Source organism: Thalia democratica, chromosome 7 (assembly GCF_965202585.1).
Source record: "Thalia democratica chromosome 7, ktThaDemo2.hap1.1, whole genome shotgun sequence".
NCBI classification, from domain to species: domain Eukaryota; kingdom Metazoa; phylum Chordata; class Thaliacea; order Salpida; family Salpidae; genus Thalia; species Thalia democratica.
In genome coordinates this window covers 56,687,438-56,697,995 of record NC_139171.1, presented here as the reverse complement: position 1 = coordinate 56,697,995, position 10,558 = coordinate 56,687,438, and the positions used below count along the sequence as shown (strand labels likewise).

Genomic DNA, 10,558 nt, shown 5'->3' with positions numbered 1-10,558 from the left:
ATGAAAAAAAAGTTTAATAAACACATTTCTTGATTAAAAAAAAAAAGATAGTTTACAATAAGTAACAAAAATACTATAAAATCAAGAAAATCTTTAAATAGTTTTAAATTTTTCACAATGTGTTTTTGTAATAATTTCCACATGTAAAATAACTTCCAGCTAAAAACTTTAAGGTCACACTTTTTAAGTCCCATACAGTTTGCATTGGGATTTTTTTCAAAAAATTGAAAAGTTGTACCATTAATTTTTTTTTAAGTCAGCTAAAAATTTTCAAAAGCTGTTTTGTAATTGCCAAAAAAAAAAAGCTACAGACTCGAAGAATGCATTTTTTATAAAAACTTTAGTTGACATACTTATATAATAGAGAAACTAATTAAGTACATCAAACTTTAAATAAAAAACTTTTTTTTTTGCTAAAAGAAAACTAAAAAATATGTACCTTTAAGGAAAGCAAATATTAAGTCAATAATTGGCAGAAATACTTTTAAAACAGCTAATACTTCTATCTTATGTCACATTTTAGATTTAATAACTTTTTTTGTCTGCCATTAAACAGCAATATTATAAAACATTTGTAAGTGAAGTTTTTTTAAGTTGAGACAAAACGCAATACTATAACTCATTCTCACTGATAAACAGATACAAAACGGTAAGTAAACTTACTTTTTTTAACTACGTTATTACTTATCAAAAAAGCTTGTACTTTTTTATTAGCACCATACATAAAACAACCGCCATAAAAAGTTTGAATACATAATGTTTTATTTATAACACTTTATACACTAAAAATGTTGAAACTCTTATTTTAGAGATGTATTGAAACTTGATAATAAATTTGAAGCTTATTTGTTATTGATAATATGCATGAATATTAACAAGACTTAAAAACTTTATATAAAAACTTAAAAACTTTTTACTACATAACATTAAACAGAAGAAAGAATTATCTAAACAATTAAACGTCATATCCGACAAGGCTGCCCCTTCCAATGACCTCACCAACAAAGAACCAGCAGCAAACTTCAGTAAAGACCATGGCGTTCAAAAGCGCTTGTTTCACTGGAAGCTGTGTGAACTGCATTGAAGTCACGTTTGAAATTCCTGTGTTAAAATGATTTGTTTATAAATAAGTGTATTTTATTTATTTTCTTTTTTGTTGATTTGAAGTTACATTGCTTATTCCTGTTTAAAATTTAGTTGTTTACAAAAAACTGTATTTTAATGTGCATGGTAATTATCGATTAGTAGATTATTTATTTTTTAATTATTTTACTTTTTCTTATATGAAACTGATATAATTAGAAATGATTATAGAAATGGTATTTTTTAATATACTTAATAACCAGTGAAATTAAACAAACAATTTTATTACAAAGTAAACCATAACTTTTATTGAATCAAATTACTGATTCCTGTAACAATTAAACCATTAAAGTTTTTCTAAACTATAAATTAATTTCTTAGAAAAAAGCAACTAAAATGATATAAAATTGAAAGTTTTTAAACTTTTATTGATACAAGCTCTAATTCAACTTTTTTAAATATTAAATACTCGTTGACATCATTAAATAATCAGATGATAAAAGTTGAAAAGTTTTAAACACAGTTATGAATTTATACTATAAAAACAATCAATTTTTACTTTCTTTTTACTTTTTTTCAAAGAGTATTAATAATATTAGCTAAATTTCAGTGGAGATAAAAGTCAAGTTCAGTATAGCAGAGTTTTTTACTCATAATAGTTTTTATTAGATTATTAATAAGAACTTTTTTAAATACATTTTAAAATTTAAAAGATCAATAAGAATGTTTGTAATTTAAATTTTTGTAACTTCTTATTGGTATAAAGAGCCAAGCCTAAATAACCTAAGTATAAGCTTTGTGTAAGAAAAATTTAGTAAGATTTTAATACGTCTAGTTTTAACTTTTTAAGCTAATCACGAACTAATTTAACAATCTAGGAAACAAAATATTAATAGAGATTTTTAAAGTAATAAATATTCTCAATACAAACTAATAACAATAAAACTTTTTTGTAAGGGATAAATACAAAAATACAAGTAAATTAAATTATTAAAATAAAAAGTAAATTATTAAGAAAACAACGCTATTGGTGGGTAGATATTTTTTACAAGTTGCACTTACTTTAAACTTAGCAAGCATGTAATTCTACCATTAATAGATTTGTATATAAGAATAGGAGACGTAATATTAAACATTCATAATGATCGAAAGAAATAATTAAAATTTAAAAAATCAAAACAATTTTCTAGGATTTGCTCTTGAACTTTCTTAGTTTAAACTTAACTCAAGAAAAAAAAAAATTGTAGTATTTAACTTAGTTTTGAGTAAAAGTGCTATATTTTTTACTGCTGGTCTTAAATGTTTATCTTTTACTTAAGATTATTAAGATATATTTTTTTCTTGTAATGGTAGAATAATATAATGAAGTATGACTTAAAAATTCAAGACAAAATGAACAAAGATAGAATTTTAGTGAATTGTTTTTAATTCAAAGAAAATTGTCAATGAAAAGTTTCTACTGCTTCTATTTTATCTAAAACTTTACAGTAAAACTTTATGAAAAGTATATTATTTTATTTAAATTAAAAAAATATTTATTTATTTTTATATCTTATAAAGTATTTTAGTATAAATAACTTGAGAGTATGCCAACCTTTAGTGAAAAGAATAGCAAACTTAAATTTATAAACAAAAAAATCTATAAATACAAAACTTTTATATGTTTAAAAATAAAGCAAACAAAATGTTCAAACTAGTGTAGCTGAGTAACATTTATGATAACTCAATAACTTAAGAGATATTCTAATTCAATAATTTTGTAAAAATTTAGCAAATAAATACCTTTAGTAAGAAGAGGGATGGCCTGTCCAACTTCAACAGGGGTGGGTGGTCGAAGTTCTACTTTTGCGTAATACATGAACTTGCTCAATTGAGGTTTTGCTGCCTCCATCAATACTGGAACCTGTGCTGAAAGTTTTGCCACCAACTTGCTCATATTGATTTTATTTAAAGTCTGAGAAAATATATTTTATTGCAAAACTAAGTTAGGCTAAAAACATGTTTTTTGTTGACTACTACAAGCAGATATTTATGCACACATTTTTGTTTTAGAAAATAGAACATACAAATAATAAATTTTATAATATTTAGAAAAACATTCTAGCAAGTGTTTGATAATTATACATTAATAACACTTTTTAAAATATAAAAATGTTTACTATTATGGTATATTGCAGCAAAATTATTTTGATAAAAACAGTACTTTATGAATTAGTTTATAAGTAAACTAATGTTTATTGCAAGTTATTTCTACTTTGTACACTTATATTTTTGCTATCAGACACTTCTAATAGTCGAATAAAATTCATAACAACTTTGAGATTTATAGGATCAAAGTCAGTGAGTTCAATAGTTATCAAGGTTTTTTTAAAACAAAAATGCAAAAATAAACCTTGTTCACTAAAAATATTGTTTTAATTTTATAAATATTGTTCTTCAAATTTTTACAGTCATAAAATATAGTTCAAATATTACTAATATTTATGTAACTCATATCAAGGAATTTTCATAATATGAAAAAATCATACATCTTTCTTTTATTTGAAATTTATATTTTTAAACTTCCAACACCAGAAACAATGTTATGTTTTTTAAGAAATATTTCCTGAAGTATTGACATCTCTACCTCAAGAAAAAAGTAATTATAATATTTTATTTCTAAATAATTAAGAGCGTAGAGGGGCTCTTTTTTACTTTTGATTTTAGCTAGCAGTTGCATTTTACCCTGGAAACTAAATTAGTTTCTTAGATATGATGGGAAAAAGTCGGAAAGCTCTAAAGGTTCCTTATGGAAGGACTAAATTAAATAGAAGAAAAAACTGTCTAGACCTAAAGTCTTCAAGCAACCTTTCTGAAACCTCACCATTTAATTTAAACTAAATGATAAATATTTCTATAGTAGGATTTTTTTTGAACAAATATTTTTTCAATAAAAATATACTTTTGTTTTTATTTTGGTCATAAAGGTCTTTTTTTTTAAATTCTTACAGAGGGAATTTTTCTATTAATGCGAGGAACCTTTCCTAATGTATAAAATTAACAAAATATGAAGATAAAAACAAAATTTTAGCAAATTTTTGAAAATTCTGAGAAAATTGGCAATGTTTTTTTTTCTTTGTTTGTATGTGTCAAAAACGTTTTACACAACTAAAAATATCTCAAAAGTTTTTTTTTTTTGTGAAAAGTATCTTATAGTAAACATTTACAGCTTTCATACAAGGTCTAAAGTTATTTTTGTTTTCATTTGCTCTTTTCTCCCTATCCCCTTTTTGCAAAAACCAACATATCTTAATAGTTGACCCCGGTTAGTTCACACCTGGATTACCATTCTTTATGACAAAAAAAAACAGCTAAAGTAACCAACAACTAGCCTTAGTTGTATAATTAGGCTTTTGTGAGAAATGAATTTTTTGGTTTTCATCATTAACTCCAGAATATCTAGTGTAAGTTTTAAATTATAGCCTTGTGACCCACAATGTTTCCTAAACTTTTCCACTGTATCTAGTTAAAGTTTCAAAATTACCATTAAAAACACCTAAGACTTATTTTTGTTAAAAAAAGGCAACAACCACGCCATTTTTTTTTCTCAAGATGTAAAAAATCGGCAAAAAAAATGCAAAAAAATAAGAGCAACACCGTCCATCATGAACTCCAGAAAATCTGGTGTAAGTTTCAAATTATGACCTCCTTTATAATTCATGACCCCAAAAGGGGCCACTTACTCTTACTACAAGCTTACTCTTACTACAATTTAACATTAAGTGTAACTTATTCTTACTTTAAATTAATGTTAGGACTGGTTTCAACACTCTGTAAGAATTTTTAAACTTAATATATTCTTTAAAACTTAAAATCATACTTAAAGATTAGAACAGGTCCAACATCATTAATTAAAACAAAACAATACTACTTTTATGTGATACAATATTATAAAACTTAATATCTGAAAGTCTATCTTAAATTTTAGCTCACTGATTTAAAAATAATTAGAAGTATCTATAAAAAAAATAAAAAACAAAAAATTCTAAAAATATGGTTTAAAAATACACTGATTATAAATATGTATATAAAGATAATTGTATAATTTTAACTAAATATTGGTGGACATCATGCTAGGTAATTACCAAAACATCAGTGTCAAACTAATCTTTTTGCAAGAATGAATGTTTCCTTGGATAAAAAAGTGTGTTACATCATGTGTTATATTTTATTGATTAATTTTGAGAAAAAAATGTGGGTTTGCACATGTGATCCATAGGTTTGCACAAACCTTTTACAAATGGCTTTTTATTAAAAAGAATTTAAACTTTCATTTTCAATATTATATACAAAATAAATTTTAGTCTATGTAAAATAAATGTTGGACAACCCTATTAATTTAAATAAACTGTTGTTTAATTGTATGAATTTCTTTTAGCTGCATACAAGTTAATTGTAAAACTAAAATAAACTAAAATATTGTACAGTTAATGCCATTGGGGGTTGCTATGTTTTTTACAAGTTGAACTTATTTTATAGAGTTTTTCTAAGTTTCAAGATGATATTTTTGTTTTAAAAAATTCGAATAACTTATTGAGATATATTAAAGTTGAGCCACATAATCGGTTCCCTATGGGGAGGGAAAACTATAACAGCAAAAAAAGACTATTTTATTTAAATCTATCTTATTCTACATTTTTCAAGCAATCTTCTTCAAACTTTCACAGTCTATTAGATATATATTATTATTATTCAAACAGTATATTATTCAAACTATTTCATTATAAAATAACAAAAATTTTACTTTAGACTTTAAAAATATGAAGTAAAAATTTTTTTTTGAAAAAAAAAGACTTTATTTTTAATTTTTGTCATAATTTTTATGTATTCAAATTCTTAAGTAACATTTTTTTCATTTAATATAAGAAACATTTCCTGAAAATTTGAAGAAAATTGCTTGAAAAATCAAGGAGGAGATAGATTTTTAGTGACTTTCAAAATTTCCAAGAAAATTAATGCTTATAAATTTGCAGTATCAGAAACTTTTTACAATGAATAAAATGGGAACGGGTCACTTTTGCACGAAGACACTTTTGCACGAGGGTCACTTTTGCACGAAGGGTCACTTTTGCACGAGAGGACACTTTTGCACGGCGACTCTTTTGCACGAGCGTCACTTTTGCACGGCGACTTTTTTGCAAAGTGTCACTTTTGCACGAGGGGACACTTTTGCACGGAGGGTCACTTTTGCACGAGGGGACACTTTTGCACGGCGACTTTTTTGCACGGAGGGACACTTTTGCACGAGGAGACACTTTTGCACGAAGACTTTTTTTTTAATTAAAAAAAAATTACTTAAATAATATTCGCTTTTAAACGCAAGTTGTTTTAAATAAATAAAATGTGGTAGTTTTTTAATAAAGTTTTAGTGTACAGTTTTTATTTTATGTAGAACTATATAATAATTAATAACGTACTACAATTCATTAATTTATATTTATTAGCTTAATTTAAATAAATTAGTTGAATATACATTTTTAATTATAATTAAAAACGATTTGAATACATTAAATGAAAATAATCTGAATTTTGTTACTTTTTAAACAGAAAGATAAACTTTAGTAAGGCTTTAAAACAAAAATTTTGAGTATTATTTTTACTTATTTTCTCTCGATGTTATAATTAGCAAATATTGTTGTTAAAAAAAAAATTTAAACCTATTTTTATTTCAAACAATTGTTAAATTAGAATAAAGATTTATTTAGTTTATGAAGTGTAAAGGTATTTAAGATTTTACCTGATGTTTGTTTTTATTTATTAATTTAACGTGAGAATAAAAAAAGCAATAAAATAGCGCATTTTTCATGATTTAAACTTAGATTATTTCATTACAATAATGTTGCATGATAATGATAAGCCAATGAGAGAGTAACATTTCGAAGTTTGAACTTATGTTCATCAAAAGTATCAGGAGATGCTTATACCAGCATTCCATGATCATGAAATAAGCCAATAAGAGCCTAACGTTAATGTCCTTGGAGCGATAGGTTTTTGTTTTTGTTGTTAGTCAATGCATTTAAATACTTGATGTTGTTCGTTCTACATCAAAGCGTAAATAAATATAAGTTTGTGGTTAAAAGTTTTCTTTTTTTGTTAACCTATAAATTTTAAATCAAATTATGTTTTTATCATTGTTATAATAAATAAACTATATGTGTTATTTTATTTTTTCCTTATGTGTCTTCCAGTTTAAGTGGTCTAGGTTTTGATGCTTAGGTTAATCATATGAACAATAAACTTGTAACCGTATAGTAAAATATATTAAAAGGCATAGTTGTTGATTAAAATATTAAAATTCAAAATAAAATAGAACAACTTACTTACACTTAAAGTATTTTTTATCTTAGTTTCTAAATAAATTAACTTTATTGTCCCTGGTATAAATCTTTTAGAAATAATTTTATTTTATCTTTTCGTTAGTTTGTTTCTACATTAACTTTTACTGTTTAAGATCTTTTATTTTTTGACTTTAATATAGGTATGTTATAAAATTTTAGTTTTGAGTTTCCTTTTATGTTGCAGACTTGGTAGTAGCTAAAAAATTTTAATCAGCCTGCATGCAAAATTTATTCTCCGTGCAAAAAAGTCATCGTGTCAAAATGTCGCTATGCAAAATTTCATCGTAAAAATGTAACGTTGTGCAACAATGCTGCCGTAAAAAACTGTCATCGTGAAAAATTTCGCCGTAGAAAGTGTCTCCTCGTTCAAAAGTGACGCCGTACAAAAGTGTCACCTCGTGCAAAAGTGACCCTCCGTGCAAAAGAGTTGCCGTGCAAAAGTGTCCCCTCGTGTAAAAGTGTCCCTCCGTGCAAAAGTGTCCCCTCGTGCAAAAGTGACGCTCGTGCAAAAAAGTCGCCGTGCAAAAGTGTCCCCTCGTGCAAAAGTGACCCTGCGTGCAAAAGTGACGCCGTGCAAAATTGTCCCCTCGTGCTAAAGTGACGCTCGTGCAAAAGAGTCGCCGTGCAAAAGTGTCCCCTCGTGCAAAAGTGACCCTTTGTGCAAAAGTGACCCTCGTGCATAAGTGTCCCCTCGTGCAAAAGTGACGCTCGTGCAAAAGTGACACCCACCCGAATAAAATATCTCAAGTTGAATGATAATTTAGAATTCTATAAAAACTTGCTTGTACATAAAGCTTTCATATAAAAGCCAAAGTTAATTTTTGTAAAAAAAAAAGTGTTGGCCTCCCCTTATGGCCTTAAAATTTATTTAAGGTAGGTATTAAAGTTAAAATTGATTTGTAAAATCATAAAACACACTGTATAAGGAATTTTATACTTGGTGATTATTTGTAAACTTGTTAGTTTTATATTCAATTTTAATACTATACCAGGGCTTACATTTTTAAAAAGGTTTATTTAGGTGTTATTATGGGATACGGATGTCATTTTAATAATGAGTATTAATCAGGGGCGTGTTTTGACTAACTTTTAGTGCAACCCCTGAAAAAATAGACTAAACGGCAAATAAAAAAGCGATTGAATGTGGTTTTATTTAAATATATTTTACTAAGAATCCGTATCTATATGTAAACTTTTTGACATTAAGTAAAGTTTAGTTCATGTTTTTTATTTAACTTGTCAAAAATTTGTAGAAAAAGTTGTACAGACTATACATAAATTATAAAATTACATAGTTGCACAATGTGAATTGGAAAACTTTTCATTCGAATTAGGCCATTCTGAAGAGTTTTTAAAAACAGTTTCTGAATAATTTTACATCTTGAAGGGTTTATTTTTAATTTTGGAAACTTTCGACCCGAGCGAGTATGGTTTTTGTTTTTACAACATAAGAAAAACCTTAGTATTAATTTTGTTTCTATCAAGTTGTAAAATATTTTTCCCCTCTGAGACTAGTTTGTTTTCAAAAAAAAAAAATTATATAGACTTCTTGTAAAGGAAAAATCGCAGACAAGTTCAGTTGATATTAATAAATCTAAAGTTTTTTCTATTGAAATTAATTGTTTGATATACAATATGTATATTTTATAAAAAATACAATTTACTTAGCTGTTGATGTGTTATTGTTTACATAATTTGTCGAAACAATTTATTTAAACACAATAAAAGCTCTTTAAGACGACGAGCAAAACATTATTTTGATTTAATGCAAAGTTCAGACTTAAAAGATACTTTTAGATAAAGAAACAATTTTTTTCTTGAAAAACTTTTTCTATTTATTTACAAAATTGTTTGATAAAGTTTATATATGTAACAATAACTAATTTGCTGAAATAAATCAACTTTCATCAAAACAAAGTCAAAACAAATAAACTGATTTCGACAAAAGAAGAATTTTTCAGCAGTCTTTTCTAAGTGAAAGATAAGATATACAATAAAACATATTTACAGCCTCTGTATGCTTAAAGTTAGACCAAAAATGTTAAAAGAAAACTCTTTAAAATACCTAGTTAAAAAAAAACATTAATTACCAAATGTTTACTCAGACTTATGTTTACAGATCAATTGTAAACTTTTATTACAAAAATAACACAATTTAGCTAGTTTTGCGCAAGTCGTTTTTGAGTTAAAAAAAAGACGCTATGGGCTAGATTTGTTTCGTCCTAAGCCAGATTTGGCCAACAAGCTTCAGTTTACTGATCCTTGTTTCAAAGTTTTGGTTTATTTTAAGGTAGAATATTTATAATTGTACTTTTATATACATTTTAGTGGTAAGCGAAGCAATTAAAAATGTAAAAATTTACAAAAATAAAATTAACAACATTAAAATCAGAACAGGAGTCAGTAAATTGCTTGAATTTTTTAACTAAAAGAAAACCTTTTAAAAATAATTTTAAAAAGAAGTTTTTGTGTTAAAAAGTAAAAAAATAAACTCTTAGCTTAACAATTAGTAACAACTTGTGTTTTGTCTTTGCAAGTTTTTTCATATTATTAATTAAAAATAGTTGTTTTATTGTTATTATTTTTGACTACTCAAAATAATTTTTATATGAAAAAACAGCTCATCACTAGTGGTGGCTACCGACCCTTGAGTTAAAACTTGGTATGTTTTTGTTAAAATATTTTTTTGAAGTATGTAGCACAAATTTTTACTAATTTCAAGCACTTTAGAAACTGTTTGTTTTTTAATGTTTTACATTTACTTTTTTTTCTATGCTTCTATAAACTGGTATTTGAGTAAATGATAATAGCAAGGTAAAAAAAGTTCATAGTTAAAAAACTCATAAAAACAAGGAACAAAACAGATCCCAAAATATAGTTTCATAAACTTGCTGTTTAAATCTTTTGTATATTTGAGATCCACTGTTTTATGCGAACACTTTTTTTCTTATTTCTATCTCTAAAATAAATTCTTTGTTTAATTTGTCTATTTTCCCTAAAAGACAAAAGTTACAACCGTCTTAAAATATTTAACTTGTTTGTGTTTAGTATATCAACTTAATGCTAAAGTTAAAATGGTTTTTACCTTAAAATCTAAG

The 10,558-nt window shown here is 25.6% G+C and overlaps 1 protein-coding gene across 1 annotated transcript; it reads right to left on the bottom strand.

Annotated features, from left to right (window-relative positions):
• Window positions 1-236: 236 nt before the first annotated feature.
• Window positions 237-3,033, bottom strand: LOC145840638 (ATP synthase F(0) complex subunit g, mitochondrial-like). Its single transcript, XM_082947957.1, has 2 exons — window positions 2,866-3,033; window positions 237-1,101 (listed from the first exon to the last, which is right to left on the bottom strand). Exons 1-2 carry the CDS (start codon window positions 3,017-3,019, stop codon window positions 956-958), a joined length of 300 nt encoding a protein of 99 aa, XP_082804083.1. The 5' UTR covers window positions 3,020-3,033; the 3' UTR covers window positions 237-955.
• Between the last annotated feature and the right edge of the window lie 7,525 nt (window positions 3,034-10,558).